At 39.0% G+C, this 20,561-nt stretch overlaps 1 protein-coding gene across 2 annotated transcripts in view; it reads left to right on the forward strand.

Annotated features, from left to right (window-relative positions):
• Window positions 1-20,561, forward strand: part of tho2 (THO complex subunit 2-like protein) — a 59,157-nt gene that overhangs the window by 16,531 nt on the left and 22,065 nt on the right. For both annotated transcript variants that reach the window (XR_016472334.1, XM_090154371.1), the window contains exons 9-19: window positions 10,359-10,454; window positions 10,960-11,154; window positions 11,440-11,612; window positions 11,772-11,967; window positions 12,036-12,202; window positions 12,474-12,575; window positions 12,725-12,809; window positions 12,937-13,030; window positions 14,737-14,817; window positions 15,109-15,205; window positions 18,288-18,405. Coding sequence is in view for 1 of the 2 variants with exons in the window: in XM_090154371.1 (XP_090010497.1) it covers window positions 10,359-10,454; window positions 10,960-11,154; window positions 11,440-11,612; window positions 11,772-11,967; window positions 12,036-12,202; window positions 12,474-12,575; window positions 12,725-12,809; window positions 12,937-13,030; window positions 14,737-14,817; window positions 15,109-15,205; window positions 18,288-18,405 (1,404 nt within the window). In the remaining variant the exon portion in view is untranslated. The remainder of the gene's footprint in view (window positions 1-10,358; window positions 10,455-10,959; window positions 11,155-11,439; window positions 11,613-11,771; window positions 11,968-12,035; window positions 12,203-12,473; window positions 12,576-12,724; window positions 12,810-12,936; window positions 13,031-14,736; window positions 14,818-15,108; window positions 15,206-18,287; window positions 18,406-20,561) is intronic.

The following is a 20,561-nucleotide window of genomic DNA, read 5'->3' on the forward strand; positions in this document are numbered from 1 at the left end:
GCTCTCACCTCATGATTCCCAGAAGAAAAACTGTCTGTGACTTTCCTAATTATTTACGGTTTCTCAGTATTTTGGGACAATTACAAGCCCTTACAGAGGTTATAGTTATGTCTACATATTTAGTGCTTTCTCGTAGTGTCATAACTAAGGCCCGCCTTTAAACAGCTGCCATGATGTTTTTATATATCACGAATCATAAGGCAAAGTGAAGTAAAATCCTGTTTTGCAAACAATGAGACTACCAGGGGTGTCTTAATGTCATGGTCAACCTAAACCCCAACAGTGATGTTGAAGTTTACAACACGGCAAGCAGAGAGCAATAGCTAAAATGATCAAACCCACGGTTTAAAAGACAACTGGTTAATTCAATATTAAAATAAAAAACAAGGTTACATAATATGCAGCAACACAGTTACTTAAACTGGAGGTTGACTGATGGTAATAAAATAAAACAACGTCTGGGCTTTATATAGCTGAAATATTCTCATCTCTTAAAATAATGGGATGAAACGATAAGATGTGTTTAGAGAAAAAACTTTGTGCAAAAATATCGTAGTCATTTTTTTCTTCAAAAGAAGGCCCTTAAACACGAGTAACGTACGGATTATCTCTTAACCTGAATACATTCTTGGTGCAGGGAAAATTAAATTAAAACTGGGTATACTTCTAAAAAACTTGGAACAAGCAACTTTAAAATAATTTGGCCAGTTAGATGTCTAAAAATGGCAGCCATTTGTGTATTTTAGTTTTTTATCATTAGTTGCATGTGGTTATTACCACTTAAGCTCTGAGCAATTGGCATTTTCAGTGTACTTAGAGCCTTATGGCGGCCTATGTGAGAAGTTAAAAAACTGCTGGATTTTCATGTACTAAGGAGACTATAAGAGTGATTAGCAGACAAAATTCCCCTTTATAGCTCCAACACAAACTATAACACTTTGTCCTCACTGTTTAGTGTATTGGTATACATATCAGGTAGCTATTAACTTTTGTTGAGATGTATGTACTAATTTTGGGTTACATATCTGGTTTTATAATTATAATCCAAGGTACGTTTGGAAAAACATTAACATTTTTTTTGTTTTAACCAGGTTTTTTATACATGTACACTGTTTTTTTTCTCGCTTGTGCAATTCCTTTTTCACTGTCCATACTGTTCTTAATTCACTAAAATTTATTTTGAATTAAAAAAATTAAAATTACAAAATTTTTATGCACTAATAAAGAAATTAACCTTTTTTTCTGGAACTATTCTTAAAGGGATTAATAATAATAATAATAATAATTATAATCAGCTAGGCTATTACCCAAGGCACCACCTTAGGCCTATTATTATTATTGAGTGGGGTGGCAAGCCAAGCACTTCGACCTAAGGTCCATTGTGCATCCCCAAACTGTGTATCTTAATTAAGTCCTATTGCCAACACAAAGCTTAAAATCTGCCCAGCCGTGATGTTAGAGACGTCATACGTCTCCAACCGGTGCATACCCAAATGCTCAAACCTCTGGGCTGCATAGTAATTGCAGCTACAGAGTACATGTGAGGCAGTTTCCTCCTCAGCTAGACAAGCTCTACAAATCAGGTCATCACTGACACCAATAAGAGTTAAATGTCTGTTTAGATGGCAGTGGCCTGTAAGTAGGCCAAACACAATCCTAATACTAGCCCTGGGGAAAGCAGGTTCCGGCCAAATGAACCCAACCCTTGCACCTTCCTTGGCCAAGGCGTCGGCCCTTTCGTTCCCAAGATGCCCCTTATGCCCAGGCACCCACCCTTACCAAAAAATAAGTGGTCTAGGAAATACTTTAAGTTGGTATTTGAGACAAATACCAGTTGGTATTTGAGACAAATACCAACTTAAAACCAACTAAATACCAACTTAAAACCTACTTAAAACCAACTTACAAATAATATGTCATTTTCTGACCACTAAAAACCAACTAAATACCAACTTAAAGAAAAAGGCATTTTCCCACCTGTTTGTCGTTTATAATAAAGTGTCGTATTATAACTAACAAAATACTTTAATGATCTAAAAGAGTGTCTTACATGCATCGCATTCGTCAATCGTCTGACTGCGTTCTCCGTTGTGTCAGACGCCCCCCTTTGCTCTTTTGGTGGCGCCCTCTGTGGTGATCCCAGCAAACATCTCCCCCTTTTAATTGTCCTTCATAAAAAAAACTTTTCTTTGAACTGGTTTCATTTGCTTAGTCCAATACAAAATCCTTTTGCCACTCCGGTCGGCATCTATTTGAGCTCGGTCGCAACTTTGGACGCTGGGCATGACCTGTTTGTATCCGTTCCCGAATATCCAATTCAATTGGTTGACTAAACACCCCCGCATACGTAGGACTTCTAGTTCTGACTGATTCCGGTAAACTGTTCGCACAGTTATCCATATCTGCAGACGGAATTACCACTGGATGAGTAGTCGGGATATCTTTTCCAACATGCGCTAGTGCCGTTGAGCCCTGAAGGAACCCTTGAGCCCTGAAGGAACCCTTGATTTAATTGCTTGCTTCCTTCTATAGTATTTCCCTGCAGCGACTTCCCCGTTTCTATTGACTGTGGTTCTGGTAGCGCTGTAATAGCTGCTAATGCTGACTCGGTGCTGGAGGTTTGTGCTGTCTGTGGTCTGAAGGGTTGATTGGCGCCCTCTCTACGTGTATACTTGTTCACTCGATGATTCTTTGGTTGGTTGGTGAGCTTTATTTGTTTGGTCTCATGCGCCTGATGATATGGTACTTGATGCCCCATCTGTGTTTGTAAGGCTGGCGTTATTTGACCTTGATACTGAGGCCGGAAAATTAAGCTATTATCTTTTTTATCAGACCTCGTAGTATCCCGTGCTGGTGGCAACGGTTGTCCTCCTAATTCTTTAAGAAATCTTCTATTCCTCCGTAGAATTGCGCCGTTTTCTGTTTTGACTAAGTACGACCTCGGTCCGACTTGTTTAATTACTTCTGCTGCCACCCACCGAGATTGCCTCTCACGTGGTTGTACGTGAACTTGTCTACCTATGTTTATTCGTCCTAGGTCTTGTTTGCCCTTGTCGTATTGCTGTTTGATTTTCTGTTGTCTTTCCTTGATTAACTCTGGAATCCTCGGTATAACCACGGGCATTAACAACTGATTTGTAACCGGAAGCAGTCCCTGCGTCCGCCGTGCATAAAATTTCTGTACTGGACTCACACCATCTTGTTGTGGTGTATTTCTCCATACTAATAATGCCAGTTCCAATTCCTGTTTGCAGTACACCGCCTTTTTGACCTATCTTTTCGCTACCTTCACAGCCGCTTCAGCTTTCCCGTTCGACTGGCTGTGATATGGGGATGTGGTGATATGCACAAAACCCCATTGTCGAGCAAAGCGATCATACTCTTCACTAACAAAGTTGGGACCATTGTCCATTATTACTACTTGGGGCACTCCATGCCGGGCAAAATGTTGTCGTGAGATTTGTATTAGCGCCGATGATGTTGTGGAGGTCAATCGATCAAGCTCCCAGTAGAAACTAAAATAGTCGACTGTCACAAGGTAGTTAATTCCATTGATGGTAAATACATCCTGTCCCACCATCTGCCACGGGCGCTGCGGCTGTAAGGTCTCTAGTTTTTGTTTAGCCATGAAGGTGTTGCAGGCACTGCATTTACTGACATATCCTTTGATGTCCGCTGCCATTCCCGGTCAATAAATTACATCCTTGGCTTTCCTTATAGTAGCTTCTGCGCCAACATGACTGAAGTGTATTCGCGCCAATATCTCATGGCGAATTGAGTGTGGTATTATTATTCTTTGTCCTCGATACAGTAGCCCTTCTTGGAACGTAATATCGCCCCTTTCTGACCAGTACTGCCTGACTTCTTGAGGTACTTCTTGTCTATTTATGGGCCAGCCCTTCAGCACTAACCGCGTCAGTGACTGACAGACTGGGTCTTCCTTTGTTGCTTGCCGCACATATTCTAGAGTTGCTGTGCTGACTGGCAAGTACTGAACTGGATTGATTTCTGATACTTCATTTAAAATCCGTTCGACTGTATAAACTATATCTTGATCTCGTGACTCTGGTGACTCCGGTAGGTAGGCTCTACTCAGCATATCCGCAACAAACAGAGTACTTCCCGGACGATACTGCAGTTCGAGGTGATAATTTTGGAGCTGTAAGATCATCCGTTGCAGTCGTTTTGGCGCACAGCGTAAAGGCTTTTGAAATATGGGTATCAGTGGTTTATGATCGGTGTGTGTATTGTGACTAATGGCCGTGCTCCGATATAGTGATCAAACCTTAAACACGCAAACAGAATTGCTAAGCACTCTTTTTCTATCTGCGCGTAATTGCGCTCAGTTGGTGTTAGTGCTCTCGAGGAATATGCAATAGGTTTGCCTTCCTGCAGTAACATTGCTCCGAGGCCTGATTCTGAAGCGTCGCATTGAACGGTTGCTTCCTTAGCGATATCGTAATACGCCAATATGGGTGCGTTGCTCAACTGCTCTTTAATGCGATTGAAGGCCGCGGCTTGTGCTTGTTCCCAAGTAAAAATGACGTCCTTTTCCATCAGAATTCTCAGCGGTTCCGTGATTGCAGACATAGATGGTACAAAACGTGCTAAATAGTTAACACTACCCAATAGTCTTTGTACGGCTTTCCGATCCGTCGGTGGTGGCATTTTCATTATCGCTTCCACCTTTGCTGGGTCTGGATAAATGCCTCTGGGGGTAATCACATGTCCCATGTATTTAACTTCGGCCACGGCCAGTCGTAATTTCTCCTTGTTAAGTATCAGATGTTTTTCTCTGGCACAAACCAATAGCGCGTGAAGATTACGATTGTGATCTTCTGTATATTCCTGCGGGGCCCTAAATGGGTTAGAGTGTGCAATAACTGGTGGCTTTACCGGGGAGTCGGGGTCCGGCTCTTGTAACCCATAAGGGCGGTGGCGCACTGGGAGATGTTAGCTCTGATCAAATGGTCCTATCTCCACCTCCGACTTCGGTCAGGTTTGGGCTGGATACTGAACTTCGGTTCAGGCTAACGGAGAGGGTCCAGGCAAACTGGCTGCCTCGGCGGATTTTGTAGCCTGCTGTTTGGCGGCGAGCCTCCATATGCGGGCACGGCGGTCCTGTTTCCCGGCCTTTTGGGGCCCACCGGGATCTCCGGTGCCAGCTGTGCCGGGTTACTTGGGCTGCTGTGTGCTCGTCGTTCCCCTTTAGGAGCTCTTTCCAAAGGGTTTGGCTCCTTACCTTCATAGGTAGGGTGTCGGCTGGAGTTGCTATAGCATCCATTCTAAATCCCACTGCTGTGTGCGAAGTGGGGATTGGTCCACCCATTGCTGCACCTTCTGCTGGGTTGAGTGGCTTGCGTCAAAGGTGCGACCATCAGTAGTAGGGTTCTCCTACCCATGCTGGATTTGTCACCTGTCCGGGCTAGGGGGACGCTGGCACTATGATGATAGGCCTCCGGTGGTATGGTCTCTGTTACTAGGTACACCGGGCTATAAATTCTGACACACTGTATATTCCTGCGGTGTTTCTCCTCGACCCATTATTAAAATATCATCCACTATATCTTCTACACCGTCCAGTCCCTCCAGCAGTTCCAATAAGCGACGTTGGAACTCTTCCGGAGCGGAGGATATCCCAAATGGTAGTCGACGGTATTTGAAGCGACCAAACGGGGTCCAGAATGCTGTCAGATCGGTACTCTCCTCTGCTAACTCAATTTGGTGGAACCCGTCTTTGGCGTCCATGACTGAAAAAATCTTGGCTCCTTGTAGTCGAGGTAAAATACTATCCAAAGTGGGCATTTGATATTTCGGGCGCCGAATGGCTTTATTCAGATCCTTCGGATCCAGACAGATGCGAATTTTTTCCTTTCATCGTACAATCATTAGGCTACTGATCCATGCTGTTGGACGTGTGACTCTCTATGACCTTTCGCCGTTGTAAATCATCCAGTTTATCTTTCAGAGGCTGCAGGAGTGCTACCGGAACTCTCCTAGGTGCGTGTTGTACCGGTACTACCTGCGGACCCATATCTATCTGGTACTTCCCCGGAAAACAGCCCAATCCTTCGAAAACGTCGGGAAATTCTTGAATTATCTTTACTGCTTCTGATTGCGCTCGTGCCAAAACTCTGGTTTCTTGGTCATCTTGTTTGATTTGGGGACAGGATGTATTCAATGTACTTGAGGTGCTTGAGACTTGATGAACGGTGAGATAACGTTTATCAAATGTTAAGAGACCTAACTCTACTGAGGTTCGGGCTGACAGTAAGGGTGTGACATCTTGTTGCAGTATTTGAAATTGAACGTTGTATTTATTTTCTCTCAAGGAGCACTGCAGAGCACACGTTCCTTCTGGCGTAATTATATGACCATCATAAAGACTTAACTGTGAGTACGATACATTTAACGGTGGACTGTCCTGATGTGTGATGGTGCAGTAATCCCTGTAGGAAATAATGTTGCAGGTGGCCCCTGTTTCAATTTGACAAGTTAGTGAAGCTGGTGGTTGTCTTGGCTGAGAAGAGACTGTTAATGTTACGAAATATTTTGCTGCCCTGTGACTGTGTCCGATGGACTCTAGTGCCTCTATCTGAGCTTCATCTTGTCCGATGGACGCGATTTCTTCAATTACGAAAAGATCTTCCGAATAGTTGCTGTATTCCTGGGTGTATTGCCCCATTCCAGAGGCTACGAGATAACTTGGTCTATATTCTTCAACTTCCACCTGACGAGCGTCATCTAACGTTTTTTGCTTCTTCTGTTTTCCGCACACTTTCTTAAGTGATTGTAGGATTTACAGTAATCGCATTGCTTTCCCCAAGCTGGACATTCCCTTGGACCATTAATGTGGGCTGTACTGCTACCACAGTACCCACATCCACTGCCTTTATCTGCATAACTGTTCCGCCGAAAATTGCCCCGTGAGTTGCCCCGCTGCTGGACTGTGGAACCGCCTCTTCTTACCGCTGCTGCGCCTCTGCGTTGATACCGCTGTATTTGGTGAATGGTGTCTGTTTCTCCTTCTGTATTGGACGCTTGGTGTGTGGCAGGATCAAGTTTGTTTAGTTCGCTTAACTGTGCTTTTGCTCTTTCACTTATGCGTAGTGCATTCAATGCTTTGTCTATTGTGACAACATCCTCCTCTCGAAATAAAGATTCCTTGGCCTTAGTGTCTTTAGACCCCATCACTAATTTGTCACGGATACACTCTTCGACCACAGCTGCGCTGTAATTACAGTCCTTGACGAGTTGTCGTAGCCTGATATAATACTGATCTACAGTTTCATTCACTAATTGGTGAGCGTGTAAAAATATGTACCGTTCGTATAGAACATTTGTCTTCGGTTTAAAATGGCTATTCAACGCTATTAAGATTCTGGTGTCATCCTGTAAATCTTCCGCAGAGAGTGGTAGGCTTTGCATTACCTTCTTACATTCGACTCCCATTAACGATCGAAGCAAGGCCACTTTATACGTCGCTGGTTTTCGATTCAATTCCGTGAATATTAAATCTTCGTACGCCTCCTTAAAGTCCGCGAAATTCGGAGCTAAATTCCCGGTCATGCACATGGGTGAGGGCATAGGCCCATGAGCTTCCATGATTCTTGGCGCCGATGGCAAGGCTTATCGTGGCGGAAAAAGAATTGTACTCAATATATTGCACACATCACTGACAAATTTTATCTTCAAAACTAGCCACTTCTGACATCATGTTTGTCGTTTATAATAAAGAGTCGTATTATAACTAGCAAAATACTTTAATGATCTAAAATAGTGTCTTACATGCATCGCATTCGTCAATCGTCTGACTGCGTTCTCCGTTGTGTCAGACGCCCCCCTTTGCTCTTTTGGTGGCGCCCTCTGTGGTGATCCCAGCAAACATAAAGATACCCATAAACACCACCAACTTAAAACCAACTTATTACCAACTTAACTAGTTTACTGAAATATGCTGACAACTTAAAACCAACTTAATATCAACTTAAATGTGAATACCAACTAAAAACCAACTTATTTTTTGGTAAGGGCAACAAAGTTGAACTTTATTGTGCAACCCAAGAGGACAGAGGAGATCTAAGCAGCTAAAAACCATTTTAGAAAGAATACTATACTGGCTGAGAGCTCTAAGAGCAGCCAGGCTATCCAAATAAATCTGGATAACCTTCCCATGATACCCCTGATGTAAACAATAAGCAACACAGGAGCAGATAGCAAAGATTTCTGCTTGGAATACACTAGGGTGTATCCCTAGGCTTTCATAAAAGCCAAAATTATTAGTAAGGCAATGCATCCCCACACCGGTGCCAACGTGGGCCTTAGACCCATCGGTAAACCAGACGATCTCCCCTTGTTACCGAGGGTCAAGTTGCTCCACTCCGCACGGCTAGGGAAGTTAACCACAAAAGCCTTACTGAAGTGTAGTTTAGTAACCATCATATCAGAACCCATTGTCAAAATCGGCATCTGATTGGAAATATCCCGATAGAGCTTAGTGTGGCTGTGTTCCTAATTATTAGCCTTCCACTAGCCATTTTGGTTGAGCCTATAGGCATCTAAAAAGCAGCTACCACAATATAAAGCATATTCAGGAGAATTTCCAGAGAAGCGCTTGGGGCTGTTCTCATGGCTCCTGTAATGCCGACACAAGGCAGCCTTTGTAGAGTGCGCAGATCACACAGCACAACTAGTCCTTAAAGTAACTCTTGGCCGCCAGACCACAGCTGCATAGGACAGGATAGGTCTGATGATCATAGTGTACAGCCAGTACACAGCTCTGGGGCTTAGGCCCCAGGTCTTGCTAACTGCACTTCTAGTTCTCCAAAATAACATTTTACCCTTCTTGACTATATAGTCAAGGTGTGACCTTAGGCCTAAGTCATCATTCGACTTTTAAAGCCATTAATTCAGCTGGCCGGGTTACAATGGTTTGGAGGGTGGTGGCAAGTCACACTAGCCAACATTTCCCTACACTAACTATTAAAGTTAACTTCAACAAGTTTTTAACTTGCAAACTCAACGCAGGAGTTGTTCAGAGTTTTCACCCTGTGCCATAAGCTGGGATCGAACTGAGCTCCTCTTGCTGCAAGGCGAATGTGCTAACCACACCGCCACTCCACTTCTCAGACTCTTTAACATCTTGGTTAAAGACTTAAAACAAACACGCAAGTTTAGATACTTTCTCTGTGAATAGTCGATGGTTATTAGCCAATAATCAACTATAGCACAGCGGTATCGCTTTAAAATGTGTAGTTGTAGATATTAAATGTCACAAAAGTCTCCAGATACGACGTTTTAGTTTTATTTTTGATTATGTACAAACTAGCCGAGAAGCCCACCCTACGGGTGGGCCCTCGGCTTGTTGTGTGTTTCGAGGTAACCTTCCAGTAAGGCACCCCTTCCCCTTTTTCCAATGGGAGAATTACAGCGGGACCCTTTTCCCCACAAATTCCTCAAAAACTGTCTTTCTCTTATGTCCCAAACCCCCCCAGTAAAGCACCCCTCCCCTTTTTTCCATGCAAGAATAACCGGAGTACTCTTTTCCACCCGCAAAAATAACTAAAAAACTCTCCTTTCTCTCTTGTCCCAAATCCCACTGTACCCCTGCAAACCCCCTGTATCCAATCGTAGATGTTCTCCCCCCTCATGACGAACAATAAACTAAGCTCGTGTTTCCCATGCAAGAATTACTGTGGTACCATTTTCCCGTCAAAATTTCTCAAAGACTCGTCTTTTTCTCTCGTCCCAAACCCTCCCAGTAAAGCACCCCTCCTCCTTTTTCCCATGCGAGAATAACTGGAGTACTTTTTTTCCCTCTGTGAAAATAACTAAAAAACTCTTCTTTCTCTCTTGTCCCAAACCCCCCCCCCCCCCTGTACCCCTGTAAACCTCTTGTATCCAATGTCAGATTTGCTCCTCCCTCATGACTAGCAAAAAACTACGCTTGTCCTTGACTTCCCTCTGTCCCGCGGGCTGCTCTGTCTATAGTCGAACCACCTCAGTATTGAAGCGGAGGGCAGTCTCGGTTTCCCTCTTCCGCAGGGTGCTTTCTCTTCGCTGCCCCGCCTTCCTTACTGACTAACCAAAAGCTCGAACGACGACGATGACGAAGTGGTGTTTATAATATAGGTATTTTATCCCTAAAGAAGTTTGGTTTTGTTTCGTAGTGTTTTGGTAAGAAAATGTACAAATAATTGAGCGAATAATAGCAAAGGATTAAACAATGGTTTAAATCTTGGCTTAAAGCAGTGTAGCTTAAACCAGCCAACACTGGTGGAAGACTTATATTTTTAAATTTTACATCAAAATGAATTATTATTTGAATGATCCTAATAATAATCACTTGTTATTTTTAGAATGATGGATCCACAGAAACACCTAGCAAATTTTACAAAGTTGTTGCTTTACTCTTGCAAAATGACTTGGTAACGCTAGATCAATTATATAATGTTGTAAGTATTATTGGTTTATACTTGGTGTTTGTTATTCGTAAGTATCTTATAACCCTGATTACGGATTATAATTTATTTTTTGTCAATTAATTTGATTTATTAATGATACCAGTTATTTTCATGTATTAATTCCTTTGTATGAAAACAATATATGCACCTCATTACTTATGCCGAACTATCTCATGGGGTAAACTTACATTTTAACTTGAGAAAGGCAGTTTTTTGCTATTTGTTTTGATACTGAAACCAGGATTTTTCAATTATTAAGTTGGGGAAATTTGTGTCTTCCTCTGGGAAGCCATGTCTTTTTGACATATTTTAAATATTTGCTTGGTTTTTGCACAGTGATGCTTAGTTATGATGGTCTAATTAAAGTACAAGAAAATGACCACAACACTGTTTATGTAATTTTGATTTAATTCGTCGTGGGTTGTCTTGGAAATTTTTACTATTTTCAGTTAAAAAATTACATAATTTTTATACCCTGGCTCTCATTTTTTCGTAGCTGGTTCCTGATGACAATAAAATTACTGAACAATACAAACAAGAGCTTCAAGATGCCAGAGTTTATGCTAGAAAGTCAACTATGTTTATTTCTACGCCTGTTGAAAATAATACATCTTTAAGTGGTACATCAAATAATAAATCAAATGCAGAAGAACCGAATAAAGATGAAGATGTGGAAAATGAAAAAGTTTGGGTAAGTTTTTCTGTAAATCAGTCAAATTACAGATAATAGGATTTTCCCCACTGTAAAAGGTCTCTTTCACCATTTTATTACTTTGCCGCATTATAAAAATAAATATCAGTTAAAAGGGCAATTTTATTCCTACAATTCACACTCAGCCAAATACTCTGATATAATATTAATATGCCTGGAGTTTTTCACAAGTTTTCAGTGTGTTTAGCAAAATATTTTTTCAAACAACTCATCTTTTACTAAGCTACTAGAAACGTATTATATTATACATAATTGTTTTAATAGTTTGAAGAAAACCAAAAGTTGGGTTTGTGTTCTGCTCTTCTCGAGATTGGGGATTGGGAACATGCCAAGAAGATGATGGATCGTTTACCAGATTTCTTTGCTACCTCTCAGCCTCACATTGCTAAAAAGTTGTGTCAACTTATTCATTATATCATTGATCATGTTTACAAAAAGTAAGTGTTTTGTTAGTATTGCCAGTGTAGCACCTACATCTATGGAAGAATATAGTTAATTTTTATTTTCCAAATAAAATAACTCGAGAAACCACTCTAATAACTAACTTTTATCAATTTCCTGGGTACCTAACAGTAGTTTTTGATTATTATTTCCAGGTACAATGGGCTACCCCAAGTCTTAAAGCATAATATTGTACATCAATTTAAAAGTAATATTCCTGTAAAACAAATAACAGTTTTAGGAGAGCTTCAGTCAGTTTTACCAATGCTTTTTGCTTTGGGTCCTCATCTTTACTTGGATCCAGCTCTTATGGTTAAAATCATTCGCCTTACTAAAGCATTCTTAACTCCGGTAAGTATAGAATTGTGTGAATACGCAGAGTTAATGTATGTTATTTATTTGAAAACTTTTCATTCTAGAAACATTTCAATCGTCAACCAAATACTCTTGAAAAGGGAGTTTTAGAATATGATATTTTGACTTTACTAGATGAAGTTCTCTTGCCATCACTATCTCTATTAGAATGTAATTGTTGTATGGCAGAAGAAATTTGGAGCCTAGTTCGATTATTTCCTTACCAGCACAGGTTAGTTGCTGTCTTCTTTGTATTTCTTTAATTAGGGTTACTTTGCCATTGCCATATATACACTTTTAGGACAAGGCTTACTTAATCCGGAATTATAGTAAACCAGTTTATTTTTCATACACATTTTAGTATGTGTTACTAAATCTGGGTTGATAAGCCTTATCTGAAAAGGGTATAATAAATACATTTAACCCCAAAAATTTTTCCTACTTAAAATTGTCTTATGTATTTGTTACGATTTTCTCTCATGGTATTTTTATTTTTCATTTAGATATCGTTTGTATGGACAGTGGAAAAATGAAGCTCATTTAACGCATCCTTTGCTTATTAGAACCAAAGCTGACACACTTAAGAAAATTAAATATATTATGAAGTAATTTATTTTATTTTAACTTATTAATAACCTTTTCACCTCAGTGAAGCACCAATCTGATTCTAATTTGTTGTTCCTGATGAAATTGATTAAGTGTTTCTTATAAAGATTGTAAATTTTTGTAATCTGTAATGATAATATATTTTTAGGCGCCTTAGTAAAGAGAATGTTAAACCGTCCGGCCGTCAAATTGGCAAACTTAGTCACAGCAACCCTGGATTTCTCTTTGATTATGTATGTGTACTTCGTATTGAACATATTTATGTATAGAATGGTTCATTAAAGCTACGCTATATTGTTGAGTAGTGCTTATAAATTATTTGAACAAATTTAATAATAATCATATTTTCTTTTTTGGCAGATTCTATCACAAATTCAAACTTGGGACAATCTCATAAACCCTGTGGTTGATTCATTGAAGTTTTTAACATCTCTTTCTTACGATGTTTTGGCTTGTATCCTTTTGTGTACTTATACTTAAGGTGATCTAAGCTCCAACTGGTTGATTGTTAAAGGGGAAGGGAACTTCGCGTATTTAATCTTATTTCACCCTCCTCTAGCTCTTAAAACAATAATTTTTATATTCAATGTTAATAGCATAAATAATTACGTTATATTGCATTTTCTACCGAACTTTTAAATACCAAAAATAATTTCAACAAATAAATAAATTATTTCATTTTGTATAAGCAGACTAACAATTTATATTTATCATTATTTACAAGAATATCCTAGTACAAAACTGTACTAGATGAATTAGACTTTTCAGTTTACATAGAGCCACATAGCGGCCAATGTGAGAAACTCCTAAAACTACTTAATTTTCGTACGTTAACCCACTCCCAAAAAAAGGTTGTCTAGGACAGTGGCGTAGCCAGAAATTCGTACCAAGGGGGGGTCGAAGTACGTGAATGTTAAGAGGGGGTCGAGAAGGGGGTGGAATTTTAGTACAGTCAAAGGTAGGCCCAAGGGGGGTCTGGACGTGGAAAACCCTCTTGTCTACGCCACTGGTCTAGGAACTATTTAAAGTAGGTTTTTAGTTCGTATTTAAGACAAATGCCAACTTAATATTAACTAAAAACCTACTTAAAAACAACTTTACACCAACTAGACTACTAAAAACCAACTAATTACCAACTTAAAGAAAAAAGTATTTTCCCACCAACTTAATAACAACTTATTACCCCTTTAACTTGTTTATTGAAATATGCTGACAACTTGAGCCTACCTAAAACCAACTTAATATCAACTAAAATTTGTATAACTAAATACAAACTAAAATCAAACTTATTTTTTGGTAAGGTTTAGAAATAGCAAATTGTCTGCTTACCCTTACCAAAAAATAAGTGGTCTAGGAAATACTTTAAGTTGGTATTTGATACAAATATCATTACCTGATACAATGAAATGTTAAGCCTTAGTTTATAAGGCTATAAACTGTTAAACATGATCGAAACTGTGCTAATTTTTTAATTATTTTAAGTATTTAAATCCTTTCCTTTCATGCCTAGTTAAGTAAACTAAATACTTTTATACTTAAAACATTAAATATAAAAAATTTAACAATATTGTTAAGAAATTATGATACAGTGTCTAAATTTAACTGTGAAGAACCCTGTGATCTTGTTCCCAACCGCACTCGTACTCGTGAAACTAAACAACAACCCTAGGCATGGACATCAGGCCCTGTCTCTAGGGATTGAATTGTTTGAGCACGAAGGCGTCGGTACTCTCCGCTCTATAGCAATTTACACTGGCTATTTATATCGAGTAAGAGCACAGCGGGGGGGTCGGAACAGGGCACACAATTTATTAAAAAATATATTTACAAAGGTTATTTATATTTACAGGTAAAAGGTCTAAACGTTATTTTTATCTTAACAATATCACTTGTTATAATTTTAATCCACCATGTTTGTAAATACTTACTCTGTAGCAGACAACATACCGAGCTAAAGACTCAAGCGAGGGTATAATCAAGGAGTAATATATGTAACGTTGATCAAAATCATCCCTGCATAAACCATTTTCCTTACCCCTCTTACTGTATCGAACATTTTATGGAAAGGTCTATTGATTTAAATAATATTGCTTAGAGTTTTTTGTTTGAATTGTAAAATTTCCTGCTATTGTTTAGCATTTCTTAATGTTTGAAAAATAGATTGTATAATTGAAGGACTCTCAAACCCAGACAAGGAAAGGTGTAAACTGGATGGTACAACCATTTCTCTTTGGCTTCAAAGTAAGATGTTGTTTGATTGTTCATTTGATATTTATACACCATTGCTCAGAAGTGGATAGTGATATTGGGCTCTTATGCAAAAACTTAATTGTAAGAGTAACTTGTTTTGTGATTTTGTAGTTATTCAAATGACTCGTGACTTCTAAATAGCCAAACTTCCCCTTTAACATATATTTTTAGGGTGTATCGCTTTGAGGAAACTTACTAAAGAAAAATAAACTGATTTATTTTGCCCAATGTATTTATCTATTACATTTTAATAGTTTTTCAATTATATTTATTATCTTTTAGGTTTAGCAAATTTTTGTGGTGCAATTTTTAGGAAATATCCAATTGACCTAACAGGTCTTCTGCAGTTCATTGCCAATCAACTTAAAGCTGAAAAGAGGTTTGCTATTTTAATTTTTTGGTTTTAAACTGCATTAACATCATCAGAAAGGTGGGTAAAACCATAATTCAAGGCCCCTTAAGAGCTGAGATAAATATTTTTTGTTGAGGAAACTCCTACAAAATGGTACCATGCTTGTATCTAATAGTAAGATCTTATAATGATTACATAGCACCAAATTAAATAGCAACAAATATAACATTTATGGGGTGAAGTGTAGTACAGCGGCCTCATCGAATTTGATATTAATTTTAGTTGCGCCTGATAGACCTTGTCACGTAGATGTCGAGGGTATTTTTTATTTTGGCCGCAAATGATTATTTAATTGTTTAACTTAATTTTTTTAATTTTAAAAATTTCTCATTTTCATTGAATTTTATATTAATTTTGGTTGCGCCTGATAGACATTGTCACGTAGATGTCGAGGGTAATTTGTATTTTGGCCGCAAATGATTATTTAATTGTTTAACTTCATTTTTTTAATTTTAAAAATTTCTCATTTTCATTGAATTTTATTTAAATTTTGGTTGCGCCTGATAGACCTTGTCACGTAGATGCCGAGGGTAATTTTTATTTTGGCCGCAAATGATTATTTAATTTTTTAATGTAATTTTAAATTTCTAATTTTTGGGCATTTGCACGTGTTTTGTTGTACTTATTTCCGTCGTGTGTTCGCCGGCAACACAGTTTCGGTGTCCTAATGAATTCCACGTGATATTCCCTTTTTGTATAAAATCAGTTACAGTTTTTGTTAATTTTCTCGGTGTTTTGTATTTTTGGGCCACAAAGTTATATTCCCGTACTTTATGAAATCTTTTACAGTTTTTGTTCATTTTCTGGGTGTTTTCTATTATTGGGCCACTTTGTTTCTGGTTGAGATTAAAAGTATATACTTGATGCGTAAGGCTTGGTACTGTCCTCTAGGTCGCGTTATAGATGGCCCATCGCTTTTTTTAGTATGGGGTTGGGGAGGCGCTGCGCGCCCCCAGCGCTTGAGCGAAGCGAGTGCGCGGCGCCGTCAGGCGCCAATACGGGGAGTTTAGTAACGTCTTTTACGTGTTTTGGAAGTAATTATCTTCGTCGGGTTGTCGCCTACACCACGGCTTGTTACTGTTTGTTTAGGTTTCCACTCTACTAACTTTTTAACATTAAGTTAATTAATTTAATTATTCGACCCAAAAACAAAAGTTTCGTAATCAACGCGTCAAGTGCTACATTCTCCGCCACCCAAAAATACAGTTATTTCCTACAATTAGTTCATTTTTAACATTAAGTTAATTAATTTAATTATCATTTGCGGCCCAAAAAAATTGTTTCGTAATCTGCGCGTCACGCGTCAAGTGCTACATTCTCCGCCACCCACAAATACCAAACCACGGTAATTCCCTAAAATTAGTACATTTTTAACATTAAGTTAATTAATTTAATTATCATTTGCGGCCCAAAAAAATTAGTTTCGTAATCTACGCGTCAAGTGCTACATTCTCCGCCACCCACAAATACAAAAACACGGTAATTCCCTAAAATTAGTACATTTTTAACATTAAGTTAATTAATTTAATTATCATTTGCGGCCCAAAAAAAATTAGTTTCGTAATCTACGTGTCAAGTGCTACATTCTCCGCCACCCACAAATACAAAAACACGGTAATTCCCTAAAATTAGTACATTTTTAACATTAAGTTAATTAATTTAATTATCATTTGCGGCCCCAAAAAAAATTAGTTTCGTAATCTACGCGTCAAGTGCTACATTCTCCACCAAAAAAAAACACGAAATTACATGAGGCCGCTGTAGTGCAATTTTGCCCATTTATGAATGTCCCCCCCTATATTTTTAACCCATGGCTGACTCCAGTTTCCCGAATGCGCGAGTGGACTCTCTAATATTTCGCAACCCTCAGCAATACCTCTCTGCAAACTTCCTCAATGCTTTAAAATTTTGGAATAATTAATGTGGACCATATAGTGGCCTTGAACCCCCTCCCCCCTGAGGGTTTGAAAAGTGGCAATGTGTGTTTTTTTCCTGCTCTAGTGCTCCTGCTCTCCCCTCGTCAACGATATCAATATGCTGACCAGTGGTCTCCTCTTCAGAGCCGACTCCAGTTGTTCCAATTCAATGTTAAGTTCGGTGCAGCCCGCTTTGAGTTAAACTTTCTCAGCTAATAAAATGTTCCGTTCTTTGCACTACATCCCCAAATAGTTTTCATAAAATGCAATTAACTTTATTTTTATCAATGTCGACACTTCCATTTTTAAATGTTATGTTAAATAAAAATTACCCTAGACAATTAAATGGACTGCAATTTGATTAATTCCCTTTTATCCATAAAAAGTGTCACACTGAATCACATTTTTTATTCCACCCCTTGTTGTGACTGGGGGGGGGGGGTAGACTGTGATGCCGTCTTATTGTCTCCACATAATCAAGTCAAGTATAAATAAATAAATTCTTTATGACATACTGTTATTGTGTGGTTTCCATACCTAAAGAAATAATTCAATGCCCAATAGATGGGTAGTCAATTGTAAAAATTTAGCACCTAATTTGTGATTTCCATTGATTTCTCACAAGTAGATTTTCTTAAGGGGGAAGAATACAGTAAAAAACTCTTATTCGTTCCAGCTGAACGTTTTAACAATTACATAATTGAATTATATTTTTCTTATTAGGCTGAACCTTCCTCTAGTGCTTAAAATAATTTTGATAGTTCTGATATTAATAGTTAACGAGATATAAGGTCCTAACTAAATGGTAGTTTGGGCACTTGCCCAACTTGTTTAGCTCCGCGGGTCCGAATTAAAACGTAATAACTTAATTACTTTTAAATTTAAAATTGTCAAAATTATTTTAAGCACTAAACAAGAGGCTGTTGTACACTTAAAAATAAATTTTATAAGTTAAAATACAAAATTAAAAGAGTTCAACTTGAAATAGCGCCAAAGTAGACAATGGCCACTGTATTCTTCCCCCTTAAGTTATTCCCAAAGAATATCTACAATTATTTGTACAACTGATTATCTTAAGTGACATCTTTTACTCGCTTTTCTTCTAAATGTTACATTATTTTTTTTATCTATAGTCTAGACTTATTGCTACTGAAAGAAGTGATTCAAAAAATGGCAGGCATAGAAGCTTCTGATGAGATGACAAATGATCAATTGGAAGCTATGGCTGGTGGGGAACTTCTTAAAGCTGAGGTAAGAAATTTTGTTTTATATCATAGATTATTTTTGTCCTTGTCAAATGGCTGTACTGATTTATTTGTTTTAATTTATTAACTGATTATTATGTTAAATAACTTCATTTTGAATTATTCCTAGACTGTGGAAATTAAGGCAGTAGGTTAGTAAAGAAAATGTATTTGTCATTGGATTAATGATAATAATATTTCATGTTATCTTCAAAGACACCAATTTGTTGTCTATTTTTTGTGGTTGGTTTTTATATTGGGTTAGCTTATAAACTGGAGTTTATTATGTATATTGTCAGTTTGTGTTGTAATGTTGCTTAAATTAACTGATGTTTTGGAAATTCACTTCATAGGAAGTCAATTTATTTCACCAATGAATATTCATTCAGTGTTTCCACATTGCGGGAATAAATCCCGTTTTCGGCGAAAACTGACAAGAGCTTAAAAAAAGCGGGGAAAATCACTCGGAACGGGAAATTTCGCTGGAAAAGTTAACGATAGAGAAAACTATAATGCATGGTTATTTCTAGACCTTTTCGGAACTCGCTAGATTCACTGCGCAAAGTGGTTCACTGCGTACTCGAATCAGTTCTTGATCTAATTAGAATCGTCTGCTACAGCGCGGCTTGCCATTACGAACTTACGGATATCATTTATTCATTTCGAAGCAGGGCAGCCAGTTGGGTGGTTTTCCCGCCCAATTGGGCTACTTTTGAAAAAATACAATGAACCAATGTTCACTCAGCTTCCAAAACTAGGGCCTCCTTAAACTTAAATATGGAATGAAAAGATCAGGAACCAAAGCAGAAAACTTTGAACTAAACGAAAGCATGTTTTAGCGGTTAAAAAAAGTACAAGCTAATGCTCAAATAGTTGATGACTTAGGCTTAAGGTATTAGCCTAGCTGATTATTATTATTAGTATTGTTGTTAGTTAGTGAAAATTTTTAAGATTTGTTTCTGATATAATTTTAAAGTTTTAATGTTGTTAAAATACTGACAACCATAAGTGATATTTTAAAAATTACCATATGTTTTGTTGGTTTTGCAATAAATGCAGTCATTTTTTTGATTTGGTCATTATTTAGTCCACATTTGGGGAAAAATAATCATTTCTGCGGTGCACGCGATTTTAGCATAAGTGCCGTCGGATAGAATTTAGCGGGAAAAACGGTTTTTGAAACGGGAAAAATTAATTTATCCGCTCCAAAAAAAGGGAAAAATAAAGTCGCCCGTGTGGAAACACTGTATTCATTACAAGTTACTAGATGACCAGTGGCGTAGCTGAGAACTCAGAGGCCCCCCGGAAAAATCTGAGGCCCCCTTTTTAATTTTTTATGGTTATCAGGACCCCCCTCGAAGCTCGAGCCCCCACTCTCCGAAGCTCGAGCCCCCCTCTCCGAAGCTCGAGCCCCCCTCTCCGAAGCTCGAGCCCCCCTCTCCGAAGCTCGAGCCCCCCCTCTCCGAAGCTCGAGACTCCCCTCTCCGAAGCTCGAGACTCCCCTCTCCGAAGCTCGAGACTCCCCTCTCCGAAGCTTGAGACTCCCCTCTCTGAAGCTTGAGACTCCCCTCTCCGAAGCTTGAGACTCCCCTCTCCGAAGCTTGAGACTCCCCTCTCCGAAGCTTGAGCCTCCCCTCTCCGAAGCTTGAGCCTCCCCTCTCCGAAGCTTGAGCCTCCCCTCTCCGAAGCTTGAGCCTCCCCTCTCCGAAGCTTGAGCCTCCCCTCTCCGAAGCTTGAGCCTCCCCTCTCCGAAGCTTGAGCCTCCCCTCTCCGAAGCTTGAGCCTCCCCTCTCCGAAGCTTGAGCCTCCCCCCCCCCCCCACGCACCGCAGGCCCTGCGGACCATCAGCTACACCACTGTAGATGACTGGAGCCTAAGGGGATGCCTTGGGTATTAGTGCAGCTAGCTAGCTGATTATTTAATTCTATAATTGACCTTTGGTCACCTCTTAAAAAGTGAATGGTAGAACCTATTTTAGCACGAAAATGACCAAGTACCCTCTATTTCCCCATATGTATTATCTCCTTGATGTCGAAGTAACATGTTCCACTTGTCACGCTGGAAACTGGTGTTGTATTCCTTGTGTCTAGAGTGAACATTTTCATTACTTTTATTTTTATTAGAAAAAACTTTGATCTTAAAGGTCTTTTGAATTATAAGTTA

This window comes from Leiobunum rupestre, chromosome 7 (genome assembly GCF_980474605.1).
Source record: "Leiobunum rupestre chromosome 7, qqLeiRupe1.1.hap1, whole genome shotgun sequence".
Classification (NCBI taxonomy): Eukaryota; Metazoa; Arthropoda; class Arachnida; order Opiliones; family Sclerosomatidae; genus Leiobunum; species Leiobunum rupestre.